General features: G+C 44.0%; 2 protein-coding genes across 3 annotated transcripts in view; one reads left to right on the top strand and one right to left on the bottom strand.

The window, feature by feature from the left end:
• Positions 1-5,420, bottom strand: part of LOC127964916 (UBX domain-containing protein 4) — an 11,922-nt gene extending 6,502 nt beyond the window's left edge. The window contains exons 1-8 of the mRNA XM_052565416.1: positions 5,247-5,420; positions 4,611-4,713; positions 4,499-4,527; positions 3,748-3,866; positions 1,237-1,303; positions 967-1,054; positions 465-519; positions 214-378 (exon numbers count right to left, since the gene is read on the bottom strand). Coding sequence (XP_052421376.1) covers positions 214-378; positions 465-519; positions 967-1,054; positions 1,237-1,303; positions 3,748-3,866; positions 4,499-4,527; positions 4,611-4,713; positions 5,247-5,328 — 708 coding nt within the window. The 5' untranslated portion in view covers positions 5,329-5,420. The remainder of the gene's footprint in view (positions 1-213; positions 379-464; positions 520-966; positions 1,055-1,236; positions 1,304-3,747; positions 3,867-4,498; positions 4,528-4,610; positions 4,714-5,246) is intronic.
• A 490-nt stretch (positions 5,421-5,910) lies between these two features.
• The window catches only part of rab3gap1 (RAB3 GTPase activating protein subunit 1), a 46,249-nt gene continuing 34,659 nt past the window's right edge, over positions 5,911-17,500 (top strand). For both annotated transcript variants that reach the window (XM_052565380.1, XM_052565379.1), the window contains exons 1-10: positions 5,911-6,005; positions 6,146-6,201; positions 6,699-6,774; positions 7,728-7,860; positions 7,937-8,015; positions 8,472-8,591; positions 10,083-10,248; positions 11,036-11,135; positions 14,654-14,735; positions 15,551-15,619. In XM_052565380.1, the coding sequence (XP_052421340.1) occupies positions 5,955-6,005; positions 6,146-6,201; positions 6,699-6,774; positions 7,728-7,860; positions 7,937-8,015; positions 8,472-8,591; positions 10,083-10,248; positions 11,036-11,135; positions 14,654-14,735; positions 15,551-15,619 (932 nt within the window). In that variant the 5' untranslated portion in view covers positions 5,911-5,954. The remainder of the gene's footprint in view (positions 6,006-6,145; positions 6,202-6,698; positions 6,775-7,727; positions 7,861-7,936; positions 8,016-8,471; positions 8,592-10,082; positions 10,249-11,035; positions 11,136-14,653; positions 14,736-15,550; positions 15,620-17,500) is intronic.

Genomic DNA, 17,500 nt, shown 5'->3' with positions numbered 1-17,500 from the left:
GGGGGTTTAACTGGACGGACTGAACAAGCAGTCGAATGCAGTGACCCCCTCCTCATCTTCACCTCTCCTGTTCCGCTGATGAGGCAGCCTGACACACACCTAACACCAGCACACAGCGTTTCTGCATTCGAATGTGGTTTTTATTTTAAACTCAACACAAGTATTGTGTTGCCAGCCCTACAGTATAACGCTCTCTCGGTGTGTGAGGAGTACCAGAGCGATCTGCTGCTTGACTCGCTCTCGAGCCGCTCGCTCCTCAGCCTTCTCTCGATTCCTCTCCTCCAGAAGACGCTTGGTTTTCTCCTCCTCCTGCTGACGCTTGAAGTCCAGCACCTCCTTCCCCATCTTACGCCTCTCCATCTCCTTCTTCAGCTCGTTCTGTTCACACCAGAGCAGAATCACGTCACACACACACACACACACTCATCTCTCATCCTCTAGAGGACATGATGATCAGACAGTACCTCTTCTTCTGCTTTCTTCTTCTGCTCGCGTCTTTCCTCCAGCTTCTTCGTTATCCTTCATAGAAAAACAACAACAAATACATAACGAAAACTGTAAACCCTCTCTTGATTGACGTTACACACAAACACTAAAGAAGCTGCTGGAGTTTCCAGCTTGAGTCACTGCAAAACAGGAAGTTCTTCCTTAAAAGTTTTGTCTTGTTGTTTTCGGTACAAAGGACTAAATTCTCTTTGAAATTCAAATTCAGCTTTGAAATCAAAGGAATAAATCATATTTTAAAATATATTCAAATAGTAAAACTATTTCACAGTATTCCTGCTCTTGCTGTGCTTTGGATCAAATAAATGCAGGCTTTCTGAGCAGAGATACTCCTTTAAAAAGACATCCGAAATCTCACTGTTCAAACACGTTTGACTGGCCGTGTGTTTCAACAGGGGCATGTGAACACACACTGAGCTGTGATTGGTCGCTTCACATGTTCATCAGACAGTGTTTGCTCACCTCTCCACTTTGGTATCCAGAGGCTCGTCTTCACCTGGAGTCACATGACCTGCCGCTCCGTCTTCCTCCATCGGCTCAGACAGGGATTCTGGGGAAGAGAGGAATCAGTCCAAACTCAACACATGCAGATCTCTCTAATTTGAATGTTAAGCTGCTAACGACTCCTGAAACTAAATCAACAGAGCACTTCAATAATGAAACTTCATGCAAATCAGTCTCTCCTGAAAGAACAGATGTGAGCAAACTGTCCTGCAGCCAATCACAGCTCACCTTTAGCCTGCGGCTCCGAGACGGGCGTCTGATTGGCTCGCTCTTCGCTCATCTGCTGCGTGTGCATCTGGACACAAGAGCTTGTTAGTGTGTTTGTGTGTGTGTGTGTGTGTGTGTTTCCAGCCTTTCCAACTACTGTACTTCCACCAGCTGAATATTAGCATAAAGATCAACTTGTAAAAAACTTAGAGATCTAAATAGTCTGTATATTATATGCACATTAAAATGAGTGACAGCATTAGCAAATAATAATAATAAATGTTTATTTATATAGCGCCTTTCCCAGATTCAAGGATTATTTATGAGGTTACACCAACAGATGAAATTACAAACAAACAATGTTCACTGGACATTTGTCCAATCCAGTCACAAATAATGCAGTTGTGTAACGGTGTGAGTGTAACGCATGAGTAACGAGTGTGTCTGTGCCCGCGTGTGTAACGGGAGCATGTGTGTGACGAGTGTGTCTGTGCCCGCGTGTGTAACGGGAGCATGTGTGTAATGAGTGCGTTAGTGCTGGTGTGTGTCACGAGTGTGTTAGTGCTTGTGTGTGTAACGAGTGTGTTAGTGCTGGTGTGTGTAACAAGTGAGTTAGTGCTTGTGTGTGTGACGAGTGTGTTAGTGCTTGTGTGTGTAACGAGTGCGTTAGTGCTTGTGTGTGTTACAAGTGTGTTAGTGCTTGTGTGTGTAACGAGTGCGTTAGTGCTTGTGTGTGTTACAAGTGTGTTAGTGCTTGTGTGTGTAACGAGTGCGTTAGTGCTTGTGTGTGTTACAAGTGTGTTAGTGCTGGTGTGTGTAACAAGTGAGTTAGTGCTTGTGTGTGTTACAAGTGTGTTAGTGCTTGTGTGTGTAACGAGTGCGTTAGTGCTTGTGTGTGTTACAAGTGTGTTAGTGCTTGTGTGTGTAACGAGTGCGTTAGTGCTTGTGTGTGTTACAAGTGTGTTAGTGCTTGTGTGTGTAACGAGTGCGTTAGTGCTTGTGTGTGTAACGAGTGCGTTAGTGCTTGTGTGTGTAACGAGTGCGTTAGTGCTTGTGTGTGTAACGAGTGCATTAGTGCTTGTGTGTGTCACGAGTGCGTTAGTGCTTGTGTGTGTAACGAGTGCGTTAGTGCTTGTGTGTGTAACGAGTGTGTTAGTGCTGGTGTGTGTAACGAGTGCGTTAGTGCTTGTGTGTAATGAGTGCGTTAGTGCTTGTGTGTGTAACGAGTGTGTTAGTGCTGGTGTGTGTAACAAGTGAGTTAGTGCTCGTGTGTGTAACGAGTGAGTTAGTGCTCGTGTGTGTAACGAGTGCGTTAGTGCTCGTGTGTGTTACAAGTGTGTTAGTGCTTGTGTGTGTAACGAGTGCGTTAGTGCTTGTGTGTGTAACGAGTGCGTTAGTGCTTGTGTGTGTAACGAGTGCGTTAGTGCTTGTGTGTAATGAGTGCGTTAGTGCTTGTGTGTGTAACAAGTGAGTTAGTGCTCGTGTGTGTAACGAGTGAGTTAGTGCTCGTGTGTGTAACGAGTGCGTTAGTGCTTGTGTGTGTAACGAGTGAGTTAGTGCTTGTGTGTAACGAGTGTGTTAGTGCTTGTGTGTGTCACGAGTGTGTTAGTGCTGGTGTGTGTAACGAGTGCGTTAGTGCTTGTGTGTGTAACGAGTGAGTTAGTGCTTGTGTGTAACGAGTGTGTTAGTGCTTGTGTGTGTCACGAGTGAGTTAGTGCTCGTGTGTGTAACGAGTGAGTTAGTGCTCGTGTGTGTAACGAGTGCGTTAGTGCTCGTGTGTGTAACGAGTGCGTTAGTGCTTGTGTGTGTAACGAGTGCGTTAGTGCTTGTGTGTGTAACGAGTGCGTTAGTGCTTGTGTGTGTCACGAGTGCGTTAGTGCTTGTGTGTGTAACGAGTGCGTTAGTGCTTGTGTGTGTAACGAGTGCGTTAGTGCTTGTGTGTGTGACGAGTGCGTTAGTGCTTGTGTGTGTAACGAGTGCGTTAGTGCTTGTGTGTGTAACGAGTGAGTTAGTGCTCGTGTGTGTAACGAGTGAGTTAGTGCTCGTGTGTGTAACGAGTGAGTTAGTGCTCGTGTGTGTAACGAGTGCGTTAGTGCTCGTGTGTGTAACGAGTGAGTTAGTGCTCGTGTGTGTAACGAGTGAGTTAGTGCTCGTGTGTGTAACGAGTGCGTTAGTGCTCGTGTGTGTAACGAGTGCGTTAGTGCTCGTGTGTGTAACGAGTGCGTTAGTGCTCGTGTGTGTAACGAGTGTGTTAGTGCTCGTGTGTGTAACGAGTGCGTTAGTGCTCGTGTGTGTAACGAGTGAGTTAGTGCTCGTGTGTGTAACGAGTGAGTTAGTGCTCGTGTGTGTAACGAGTGTGTTAGTGCTCGTGTGTGTAACGAGTGAGTTAGTGCTCGTGTGTGTAACGAGTGAGTTAGTGCTCGTGTGTGTAACGAGTGTGTTAGTGCTCGTGTGTGTAATGAGTGCGTTAGTGCTTGTGTGTGTAATGAGTGAGTTAGTGCTCGTGTGTGTAACGAGTGTGTTTGTGTTCACCTGTGTGACTCTGCTGATCCTGCGCTGGAGCTCGTCCTCTGTCACACTGCCTGCGATCACCTCCAGAGGAACGCCGTTCTCTCCGATGAAGAAGCTGGACGGGATACACACCACGGGATCTGCATCAGCTCGGAGTTAAAGATACAGTCTGATCTGCAGTGAAACCCTGTGCTGTTAGCAGAATAAACCAGACACATCTACTGCAGAAGCCCTCAGACTGCTGGCCTACAACCGGAGTCTAAAGCTGTTGTGAGGTTTCGTTTATTTTCTGTTAGTCACACAAGAGCATCCTGGTCACGTAGAAGTTCTTCTAAACCTGAATGAACTTATTTTTTTGGTTCAACACAAAAGAAAAGAAGCTGAAGAATGTGAGAAAGCAAAGAGCCGCTGGTCCACATTCACTGCCAGAGTAATATTAACTACAGAAGTCAGTGGAGACCAGGAACTGTTCGGGAACAAACATTCTACAAAATATCTTCTATTGTAATTGGATTTTATTCATTAACATATAAAGTCTCCTTTTGTATTTTAGGATGCTCATGTGAGGATGATCACGTCTGGGGTGTGTTGCGTTTAAAATATTAGAAACACCTGTTTTATGTAAAGTGTGCAGCGTGTCACTCAGTATAGATGAGATAGATGGATTGATATGAGTGTGTGTGGCGAGTTTATTATTTGTGTGTCTCCAACACCTTCTAAAAACAAAACATCACACTCCATCAGTCGGTCTCAGAACAGCAGGAAAGGATACAGATCTGTGAGAACTGGACACATGTTTCACTGCAGGAACAAGAGAGACAGACAAATCAGTCAAAGAAATCAATGAAATCAGCAAGACTGGTGCAGGATCACTCGCGTCTCACCTCTCAGCGTCCACTCGAATGGCCACACAGCAGTCCTGAGCCGCTTCACACACACTGTCCGCCTCCCAACTGGACATCAGCTGAGTGGACTGATCATCACTCCCTATAGAGAGAGAGAGAGAGAGAGAGAGAGAGAGAGTGTCAACACACACACACACACACACATACAGAGAGAGAGAGAGAGAGAGAGAGAGAGAGAGAGAGAGAGAGAGGGAGAGAGAGAGAGTGTCAACACACACACACACATACAGAGAGAGAGAGAGAGAGAGTGTCAACACACACACACACACACACACACACACACACACAGAGAGAGAGAGAGGGAGAGAGAGGGAGAGAGAGTCAGCACACACACACACACACACACACACACACACACACACACACAGAGAGAGAGAGAGTGTCAACACACAAACACAAACACACACACACACACACATACAGAGAGAGAGAGAGAGAGAGAGAGAGAGAGAGAGAGAGAGAGAGTCAACACACACACACACACACACACACACAGAGAGAGAGAGAGAGAGTCAACACACACACACACACACACACACACACACACACACACACAGAGAGAGAGAGAGAGAGAGAGTGTCAACACACACACACTACAGTGTGACGCTGATGTACCTGTGATCACCACCACAAACACACATCTGCGCTCTTTAGCTGCCGCGATGGCCGCCGGGATCGAACCCTCGAACCAGCGCATGATGAAGATGAAGATGAGGAGGATGAAGCTCTGCTGTCGCACTACTGTTGTTCAACTCACAGCTGCCGGAAGCTGCGCGCGGAACACGGAAGCAGTTCGAGCGATGCGAGGAACTCTGGTAAATGTAGTTTAATCGTAAACACAGGCGCAGCATGAACAGTGTTATAAATGTATTCTCATAGCCGTACAAAGCGAATAAACGTTATTATATAAAGTAAAACATGGGTATACTTTAATGTAGCTTTGGCCAGGAACTATTCTTAATGTTATATATAAATCCCAAACCTAAATGTTTTAAAATATTTGTTTTACATAAACAAAAGAAAGCAATGCATATAATAAATAGGAGAGTTATAAAAGCATAAATATAAGCAAAACAATATTTATCATGAAGACGGAAGTTATATATTATTTTAATACATTAGTTGGATTCATATATATATATATATATATATATATATATATATATATATATATATATATATATATATATATATATATATATATATATACCATTTATTTGTTTGATTGTTTTTTATTACACACTTTGTTAATTTCAGATCTTTATTTATTTTATTTCAGCTCTTCAAAGACGCAGCACATCACGTAGGTACTCATTTCCCACAATGCACCTGGAAAGAAATAAACAGAGAGCCAAGATGGCGGCGGACAGTGATGTGAGTTTGTTTCCATCTAAATGCAAATCATTTTTATCTGTATTCTCCGTCAGTGTCATGTGTTATATAAATACTCACAGTTATATGAGAGGTTTGTGCTTTGATTAGCGTGTGTTATTAATGACTGGAGTGTGTTTCAGCCCGAGTCGGAGGTGTTCGAGATCACGGACTTCACCACCGCGTCAGAATGGGAGAGGTACACACACACACACACACACACACACACACACACACACACAGACACACACACACACACAGCCTCCTCAAACCCTCTGATCTTCAGGGATGGGTTATTAGTGTGTGTGTGTGTGTGTGTGTGTGCGCGCGCTGGAGCAGCTGGGATTCAGATACAGATGTTTCTAAGCGAAACGAGCAGCTGTTTGTTCACAAACACAGACATCTATCTGTTGGTTTTCTGATGTTCTCAACATGAATATGAACAGCCACATCAATTAACCTCCCGTTCAGAGACAGATGATGAAAACACGTCATATCTAACATGACTTATTGATTAATTTCAGTCTAATCCTTTATCAATTCCCTGATGTGATGTAAACTATATAAGATATAACTTGTCTCTTCTTCGTGTGTGTTCATCTGACAGGTTTAGATCATGTGTGTTTATCTGACAGGGTTAGTTCTCGAGTGTGTGAGGCAGCGGAGTCATATATTCATAAGTTTATGTGTCTGTAGATTTATATCTCGGGTCGAGGAGGTGCTCAATGACTGGAAGCTGATTGGCTCTGGTGTCGGGAAACCACTGGAGAAGGTCAGTTCTGAACTACATTACCCATGATGCCACCGATGACGCGTGATGCATTCAGCGTATTTCACTCAACTAAAGTCAGAATGTAGGGCTGCACAATTAATCTGATTTATAATGGCGATTACAGTTATGCATGCCACAATAACGTAATCGTTCAAAGCATCAATCAATCATTCAGATGTTATTCTGAGTGCTTAACATGCGTTCTTGTTTTTCTTTCTACATGTTATCTTAAGGGTTTTCACATTATTTTAATTTTAGTTTTAGTATAACATTATAATACCATACATATTTTAAAAAATAATAATTTTAAAGAAGAAATCAGTCCGATGTAAAGTTGACATTTGAGGTTTAATACTATAGAAGAGCACTAAAGAGTGTTTTCATTAAAATACAGCATGCAGTTGGATCAAACAATGGTATAAACATCATTCAGTGTAACATGGGATCATCATAATTAATAATCACAAAAGCAATTTCAAGGGAATTATCCACAATTATGTTTTTTGTCATAGTTGTGCAGCCCTGAATGAAAGCAAAAAAAAAAAAAAAATATATATATATATATATATATATATATATAAAGTTAAAAGTAATAAAAAAATAAAAAAAAGTTTTTATTGATATTTCTAATTGGGAGTTATTTGTAACTTTTATATTTTTTGCTTTAACTTTTTCAGTTTTTTTTGTAATAATGTTTATATATTATAATATATAATTTTTATTCTATTATTAATAAACAGTACTATTTGAATTGTTTTCAGTTGTTATAGTTGTAATTCAGTGTTAGGTTTCTAGTTAGTAATTCAAGGCCTGGTTTCAGAGAACGGGTTAGGTCAGAGTTCAGTTAGGACACTGAAGTGACTTCAGGCTGAGACTAGGTTTAGGCCCGGTCTGTGAGAACCCAGATTGTGATCATCTTGATCAATCTAATAAGATCTGTGTTGTGTGGTCAGGGAGAACTGACCAGCGGCTCGTGGGAGGAACACACGCAGGAGATCAACTTCGCTGACTTCAGGTTCTCCATCACTCATCACTGTCTGAAGCAGGAGTCCACTGAGAACGAGAGCAGGGACGAGCCAGAGGAAGGTACGCATGACCTCTGACCTGCTCCGCTGACCTTTGACCTCTTCTGTGTGTACCTGAGCGCTGTCTTTGTTTTCAGATGCGTATCCGCTGGCCATGCAGGACCTGCTGTGTATGAACAATGACTTCCCCCCGCGAGCTCACTGCCTCGTCAGATGGTGAGAGGAGCTCGATCCACAGACCACTCTGAACACTGCACGCTTTAGGAACAGATGTTCTCGTCTCCAGATCCTGATTCCTAAAATAATCCTTCATACAGTTTTCTGTGTGGGCTGTGTTTACATTGATCTGGAGTCATTCTGAGTCGACTCAGCTGGACACACACGTGCTCTTCAGCTCTTCTTCATCAGTGTCTGAGTGTGTGCATAAACACTAGAGGAGAACACAATCTGCTGTTAAAATAGAAGCTCAGAATCCATTCCAGAGAGAGTCACCATGCGCTGAGAATCAGTTCTGTATTGATTTATGGCCACAGCCCTGTAAGAGTTTGCTTGGTGAAGGATCTGTATTTATAATGCCATTGAGAGGAACACAGTGTTGCTCAGAGAGACGATGCAGTACAGATAATAAAGATAATAAAGTAGAGTGATGTACGTGTGTGTGTTGGGCCGCAGGTTCGGTCTGCGTGAGTTCCTGGTGATTGCTCCTGGAGCCCACTGTGAAGCTGTGGTCAGCGAGTCCAAGTGTAACCTGCTGCTGAGCTCCGTGTCCATCGCTCTGGCCAACACGGGCTGGTGAGTGACCGCACACACACACACACCTCTGGAGGATCATGGGACATCACAGCAGTCAGTCACACTGAAAACTGCTGCTTCACTGATGGGAGAGATGGGTGTTTATTCCTCCGTCAGCATCTGTTTAAAAGCTGTGTCCCACAACTCAAACACTTCAGTTCAGCTAATCAACAAAAGTCCGTCTGTTGAGTCAGATTTATAACATTTAGCAATTCTAATATATTTATTTATTCTTTATTTTCAGAGATTACTCCAGAATATGTGTAGTATTAGTGTGACGTGTCAGATCCAGGAGCTGCAGTGAGATGCAGATGATTCTCTCTCGTACAGATGATCAATCAGTCGATGAGCTCTGATCCACAGGAGACGGACGGACTCTATAGATTAAGACAGGGAAATGTGAAATAAAGTAAATATTTTAATAGTAATTAACATCAAATATTTTAAAACTGCAGTGCATGCTGGGAACTTGTGCAGTTTTTCTCAGTAAACTCGTTTGTTCAGATGACTCGGTTTGAAAAGTTCAGGTCACACTAACTACAGTCTGACTCCTGAGCACTCTTTGTACATTTGTTAGTATAACTTTCTAAAGTTGTATGTTTAAAGAGTGTTAGTTGCTGTGGAGAATCACTGCGGTCGATGGCTGCTGTAATTATTCATACGGTGATATGAGTTATGTTTCTGAGAGATGCTCTGACTCTGTGTGATCAGATGAAAACTAGGACTTACTTTATAAATGAGATCTCCTTCTAGAAGCTGTGTGCTGTAGATTCAGTGCACCTGGGGGCGCTGTTGAGCCGTGTGTGTGTGTGTGTGTGTGTGTTGTTGAGTCTCTCTCTCTCTCTCTCTCTCTCTGTGTGTGTGTGTCTCTGTCTGTCTGTGTGTGTGTGTGTGTGTGTGTGTCTCTGAGTCTCTCTCTCTCTCTCTCTCTCTGTGTGTGTGTGTGTGTGTCTCTGAGTCTCTCTCTCTCTCTCTCTCTCTCTCTCTCTCTGTGTGTGTGTGTGTGTCTCTGAGTCTCTCTCTCTCTCTCGGTGTGTGTGTGTGTGTCTCTGAGTCTCTCTCTCTCTCTCTCTCTCTCTCTCTCTGTGTGTGTCTCTGTCTGTCTGTGTGTGTGTGTGTGTGTGTCTCTGAGTCTCTCTCTCTCTCTCTCTCTCTCTGTGTGTGTGTGTGTGTGTCTCTGAGTCTCTGTCTCTCTCTCTCTCTCTCTGTGTGTGTGTGTGTGTCTCTGAGTCTCTCTCTCTCTCTCTCTCTCTGTGTGTGTGTGTGTCTCTGAGTCTCTCTCTCTCTCTCTCTCTCTCTCTCTCTCTCTGTGTGTGTGTGTGTCTCTGAGTCTCTCTCTCTCTGTGTGTGTGTGTGTCTCTGAGTCTCTCTCTCTCTCTGTGTGTGTGTGTGTGTGTGTCTCTGAGTCTCTCTCTCTCTCTCTCTCTGTGTGTGTGTGTGTCTCTAAGTCTCTCTCTCTCTCTCTCTCTCTGTGTGTGTGTGTGTGTTCAGTCAGGTGCCGCTGCTGGTGCAGATCCAGCAGAAGTGGAGGAAGGTGTATGCGGGTGAGTGTCAGGGGCCCGGGGTCCGCACAGACTTCGAGATGGTGCACCTGCGTAAGGCTCCTGGTCAGTACACACACCTGTCGGGGCTGCTGGACATCTTCAAGAACAAGATCGTGAGTCTCTGCTCGCAGTCCGTCTCCAAGAGAACATGCGGCTCGTGTGCAGTGTTGAGATTTTCATTATAATGTTACAGTTCCTGTCCATAAAACAGCTTGTGATTTAATTACTTTTGATGCCTCAACCCCTGATTTAAAGTTCAATAATAGAAAAATAACTAAATGTATATTCATAATTGTATTATTCATAAGCTCATGACAGATGAAGTCACCCGTGCAGCAGGTAAGCTAGGAATATGAAACGCTTTCATTCAGGGAATGGAAATATTGCTGTTATGTTCAGTCAGGAGATAAGATGATCTGAACACTGATGTGTAAGACGTGGCATTACTTTACTCTGGCATTACATGGCTTGCCCAACTTCATACTTCTGATCCTAATAAATATTTTATAAAATCTTTTTAGAAAATAAAACAAGTTATATTATTTCTTTTGATAAAACATTATAGTATACTTTTCTATAAAAGGTATCTGACATTATCAAGAATAATTTTTCTGAAACCGTTTAACTTTGAGCTCTTGTCATATTTTATTACCATTTTCTAAACTGTAATTAATATAATCTGTGAAATGTTGAGGATTTCCTTTTGACTGTATAAACCAATTACTTGGTAATTAAAACTCAAAAGCATTTACAGGTTTATTTGATATTGAATATCTATAATAATTTATCACAGAAAGCTGCATTTGGGAAGTTGTTGTTAGTTTTTTTTTCTGGTGAAATGTATATTAATAAGTGATGATAAGTGCATAATGTGTGTCTTATGTTGTGTTGTGTTGACAGGGCTGCCCACTGACACCACTGCCACCCATCAGCATCTCCATCCGCTTCACCTTCGTCCTGCAGGACGGCCAGCAGTGCTCATGGCCACAGCAGCCTCCAGGTGCGTCTGTCCTCAATATAATTCTCAGCCTCTGTCCATTACTCACCAGATCCTTAGTTTCCTTTACCTGATCCTCAGTCCATCACTCACCTGTTTCCCTTACCTGAGCCTCGGTGCATCTCTCTCTTGAGCTTCGGTCCATCTCTCTCTTGAGCCTCAGTCCATCACCCGCCTGAGCCTCGGTTCATTCACCGGCCTGAGCCTCGGTCCATCTCTCTCTTGAGCCGCGGTCCATCTCTCTCTTCAATCTCTTGAGCCTCTATCCATCACACACCTGAGACTCGGTCCATCACCCGCCTCAGCCCCGGTCCATCACCCGCCTCAGCCCCGGTCCATCACCCGCCTCAGCCTCGGTCCATCACCCGCCTCAGCCTCGGTCCATCACCCGCCTGAGCCTCGGTCCATCACCCGCCTCAGCCTCGGCCCATCACCCGCCTCAGCCTCGGCCCATCACTCGCATCAGCCTCGGCCCATCACTCGCCTCAGCCTCGGTCCATCACTCTCTTGAGCCTCGGTCCATCACATGCCTGAGCCTCGGTCCATAACTCGCCTGAGCCTCGGCCCATCACTCCCTTGGGCCTCGGTCCATCACTCTCTTGAGCCTCGGTCCATCAACCGCCTGGGCCTCGGTCCATCACTCGCCTCAGCCTCGGTCCATCACATGGCTGAGCCTTGGTCCATTACTCGCCTGAGCCTCAGCCCATCACTCCCTTGGGCCTCGGTCCATCACTCTCTTGAGCCTCGGTCCATCAACCGCCTGGGCCTCGGTCCATCACTCGCCTCAGACTCGGTCCATCACCCGCCTGAGCCTCGGTCCATAACTCGCCTGAGCCTCGGCCCATCACTCCCTTGGGCCTCGGTCCATCACTCTCTTGAGCCTCGGTCCATCAACCGCCTGGGCCTCGGTCCATCACCCGCCTCAGCCCCGGTCCATCACCCGCCTCAGCCCCGGTCCATCACCCGCCTCAGCCCCGGTCCATCACCCGCCTCAGCCCCGGTCCATCACCCGCCTCAGCCTCGGTCCATCACCCGCCTCAGCCCCGGTCCATCACCCGCCTCAGCCCCGGTCCATCACCCGCCTCAGCCCCGGTCCATCACCCGCCTCAGCCTCGGTCCATCACCCACCTCAGCCTCGGTCCATCACCCGCCTGAGCCTCGGTCCATCACCCGCCTCAGCCTCGGCCCATCACTCGCATCAGCCTCGGCCCATCACTCGCCTCAGCCTCGGTCCATCACATGCCTGAGCCTCGGTCCATAACTCGCCTGAGCCTCGGCCCATCACTCCCTTGGGCCTCGGCCCATCACTCCCTTGGGCCTCGGTCCATCACTCTCTTGAGCCTCGGTCCATCAACCGCCTGGGCCTCGGTCCATCACTCGCCTCAGCCTCGGTCCATCACTTTCTTGAGCCTCGGTCCATCACATGCCTGAGCCTCGGTCCATCACATGGCTGAGCCTTGGTCCATAACTCGCCTGAGCCTCAGCCCATCACTCCCTTGGGCCTCGGTCCATCAACTGCCTGGGCCTCGGTCCATCACTCGCCTCAGCCTCGGTCCATCACCCGCCTGAGCCTCGGCCCATCACTCCCTTGGGCCTCGGTCCATCACTCTCTTGAGCCTCGGTCCATCAACCGCCTGGGCCTCGGTCCATCACCCGCCTCAGCCTCGGTCCATCACCCGCCTGAGCCTCTTGAGCCTCGGTCCATCACCTGCCTGAGCCTCGGTCCATCACTTTCTTGGGCCTCGGTCCATCACTCACCTGAGCCTCGGTCCATCACTCTCTTGGGCCTCGGTCCATCACTCTCTTGGGCCTCGGTCCATCACTCTCTTGGGCCTCGGTCCGTCACTCTCTTGAGCCTCGGTCCGTCAATCTCTTTAGCCTCGGTCCATCACCCGCCTGAGCCTCGTCCATCACCTGAGCCTCTGTCTATCACTATCTCCTGAGCCTTGTGCCTCACTCTCTCCTGACCCTCGGACCAACACTCACATGAGCCTCAGGAGATAATTATATATATAATATAAAATAGAAGAAAATAATTATAGAAATGTTATGCATGTTAAAGGTGTCTTAATGAGCTCTTTTAGGGGTTATTGGGGGTGTACTAGAACAGGCTCTCATACGATGTTGTTAAAAAAAAAACATTATTTTTCACATATTTTATAATATTACAACAGCTCTCTCCCCAGTCTGCCATGAAAGGCTCGAATAGTTCCTGTATAAAATGAAGGCCGGCCTTCTGAAATACAAAATGTGCTGTGATTGGTTAGCTGGGCCAGTGTGTGTTGTGATTAGGACCACTCAGCGCCTGGTTGGGAAATGCCTTAGCTGCCTGCCAGCTTCAGTGTAAAATTGTGATGATTTCGGCTCACATTTAACAACAATTCACTATCTCAACAAATTCATGAGACATAATAAAATAATACCACTTTTTTAGTGAATTCTTGGTCTTCTGGTAAGTATGTTCATGTACTGTACATGTAATCAATACTTGGTAGGAGCTCCTTTTACTTTAATTACTGCCTCAGTTCGGCTTGGCATGGCTCTGCTGAGGTGGGCTGGAAGCCCACTGGAAGCTATAGCACTTTTTTTTGGTAAAATTAATAAAGGTAATTTTGGAAGTTTTTAAAAATATCTTTTGGAAGTTGTTTTAAAATGTTTCTATGCAAGTTAGACTCATCTCAAACGTAAGACACTCAGACTTACACATTAGAGATCATGAATGTATCGTGTTTCCTCCAGTTTATTTCCTTTGTCTGGTCTTGAGAAGGTCTCAAAGTCTCAGCCTGCAGTCATTAGTAACACAGATATGTGTGTAGCAATAGACAACAATACACTGTATGGGTCGAAATTATTAATTTCTCTTCTATGCCAAAAATCATTAGGATATTAAGTAAAGATCATATTCCATGAAGCTTCTTTGTAAATGTATCAGAACTTAATGTTTGATTAGTAATATGCATTGCTAAGAACTTCATTTGAACAACTTTAAAGATGATTTTCTCAATATTTAGATTTGTTTTGCTCCCTCAGATTCCAGATTTTCAAATAGTTGTATCTCAGACAAATATCGTCCTCCGAACATGGACTTATTTGTTCAGCTTTCAGATTGTTTAAAGAGCTTAATTTCGAGAAATTGACCCCTATCACTGGTTTTGTGCTCCAGTGTCCCAAATCTGTTTCGGAGTCACTGTGCCGGCTGTTTCCCGTTTCCTCTTTATGTCCTGCCATTCATCGCATTATTACTGTGTTTCTGTGGTGATCTGACCTGTTTCGCAGCGAGTGTGCAGGTTTTATTTGATACACTAGTGAATATCTCTCTGTGTGTGCGGATCAGAACATCTCTGTCAATATCTGGCTCCTCAGCACATTCTCCGCTCTGACTGTTTACCTCTGTATTAAGAAGCTGTTGACACAGGCAGATCATAATATTCCACGTATATCCTGAGTTGATTAACTTCTATATTACTTTTATCATGAATGAAAGTCAGAGTTAATATGACAGGAAGGCTGTGTTGTTTCAGACTTCGATGCGCTCCTCGCTGGAGAGGTGGGCGGCGTGGAGTTCGGAAAACTTCCCTTCGGAGCGTGTGAAGATCCCATCAGGTGAAGGTCACGCCGGCAATTAATCCTCAGAAATCACATTTACCTGAAGTAAAATAAACTTTATCTCCATCTACTAAAATAAGTCAAATAAAAATTAATAAAAACTGTATTGACATATACAAAAATATGAAACCACTAAATCTGACAGAAAAAAGGCACAACAAAATTAATAAGCTTTAATGAAAATTCAAATGAAACTTTAATAATATAACAGAATATTAATAAAAACTATTAAAGGATCTTGATTATGCTAAAATAACTTGAATATGTTATAGTCAGCAGCTAAAATAAAAAAAATTGTGCCTGTGTCCGAAAACTGTATGTATGGAGCTCAGTGTGTATTATTATAGCATTCCAGTAAAGGTCAGGTTACAGTAGTGAATCATTACTGTGAGATCCTGCCTTATAGAAATATCTGCCTGCTGTCCAGTAGGTGGCGCTGACATCACTATGACATCACTTCCTGTCTGAAGCTCTACAGATGCACACTTTAATAACTTCTGACCGATCGTCTGACCTGAATTTAGACTCGATGAAAGCTGCAGTTTGAGCAGTTTCTGACAGAAATCAGGGGCTGATTGTGTAACTGCTTAGACTAGTCTTAAAATAGTCTTTTTCCCTTCAAGACTGGTCTTAAATTTGTCAGTTGGTCTAACCCTAATCTGGAAAGTAAGACTAGTTACCACTTGATCTTAAAATAGTGCAACTGTAGTGATTAAAGAGTCTCGTTCAGCTCACAAAAACACACATGAATCATCTTCTCAGATATAGTCAGATATAGTCTCAGTTATATCTCTCTCTCTCCGCTCTTTCAGCGAACTTCATCTGGCAACCACCTGGCCGAACCTGACGGAGGGAATCGTGGTGGATAACGATGTTTACTCGTGAGCTCACACACACACTCACACACACTCACACTCACACACACACACTCACACACACACACTTGTCTGGTCAGCTATCCTTGTGGGGACTCTCCATAGGTGTAATGGTTTTTATACTGTACAGACCGTATTTTCTATCGCCCTTCACCAACCCTACCCCTAACCCTAACCCTCACAGGAAACTTTCTGCATTTTTAGATTTTCAAGAAACTTCATTCTGTGTAATTTATTAGCTAGTTTACCCCTCAATTTAGGTCCCCACCGTGACACGAGTCCCCATGAGTCTGTGTGTATTCAGGTTTAAGTCCCCACCAGAATAGAAAAACAAGTACACACACACACAGAGAGACACACACACTCACACACACACACTCACGCACACACACAGAGACACACACACCCACACCGCACTTTTGTGAAAGAGACATTTAGTTCTCCTCGGATGATGAAAATAGAGCGGCGCTCTGATGGCACATATATAGGACTGAGTAATTCATGAATATGCATGAAGCACGAGCTCCATGTTTCGTCAGCTCCTGAGGAACCTGTCACCCTTCCTGATTCTTCACAGCTCCAGAGAGGAGCGCATCGCTGCATTATTTGACGCCTTTAGTGCAGAGCTGCTCGCCACATTAACACTCGCTGCTGTTTGCTGATCGTCAGCGAGAGCGAGAGTGATCTGAAGTGTTCTCCAGCAAACACTCACACTGACGTGATTCAACAGCTCCGCTGAAGCACTAATCACACTCTTCATTTAGCTTTTGGTTATTCTGCAAAAAACAAACAAAACACTTCAGCCTTTATCGTTAGAAACGTATGAATGCATCACCCTAGTAAAACAAGTAATGCATTCATTTAAGACTAAGTATATTTCAAACCTGTTAACATATTCAGTGTCACATCGCTCGAGACTTACTGATACAACAATTATAATTAAACTTTATATGGAGTGCTGCTTGTGCACAGTGCATATTTCTTAATATTAATCCTGAAATGTGTTTCAATGTGTTAATAAAGCATTGATGAGGATTGGACGATCTTTGAATTAGAGCCCGAATGATAAGGGTTTTTTGGGGGCCGATGCCAATATTAAAGTAAAGACAGATACTGATATATCAGCTGATATTCTTTACGTGTAGGTTATATTATTGTATAATATAAGAATATAAGTATGTGTGTATATATATATATATATATATATATATATATATATATATATATATGTATATATATATATGTATATATATATATATATATATATATATATATATATATATATATATATGTATATATATATATATATGTATATGTCATTCTAAAAAAATTAGCATATTGTGATAAAGTTCATTATTTTCCATAATGTAATGATAAAAATTAAACTTTCATATATATTAGACTCATTGCACACCAACTGAAATATTTCAGGTCTTTTATTGTTTTAATACTGATGATTTTGGCATACAGCTCATGAAAACCCAAAATTCCTATCTCAAAAAATTAGCATATTTCATCTGACCAATAAAAGAAAAGTGTTTTTAATACAAAGTCAACCTTCAAATAATTCTGTTCAGTTATGCACTCAATACTTGGTGGGGAATCCTTTTGCAGAAATGACTGCTTCAGTGCGGCGTGGCATGGAGGCAATCAGCCTGTGGCACTGCTGAGGTGTTCTGGAGGCCCAGGATGCTTCGATAGCAGCCTTAAGCTCATCCAGAGTGTTGGGTCTTGCGTCTCTCAACTTTCTCTTCACAATATCCCACAGATTCTCTATGGGGTTCAGGTCAGGAGAGTTGGCAGGCCAATTGAGCACAGTAATACCATGGTCAGTAAACCATTTACCAGTGGTTTTGGTACTGTGAGCAGGTGCAAGGTCATGCTGAA

Source organism: Carassius gibelio, chromosome B9 (assembly GCF_023724105.1).
Source record: "Carassius gibelio isolate Cgi1373 ecotype wild population from Czech Republic chromosome B9, carGib1.2-hapl.c, whole genome shotgun sequence".
NCBI classification, from domain to species: Eukaryota; Metazoa; Chordata; class Actinopteri; order Cypriniformes; family Cyprinidae; genus Carassius; species Carassius gibelio.
Note: the sequence above shows the minus strand (reverse complement) of the source record. Positions and strands in the feature narration are given on the sequence as shown.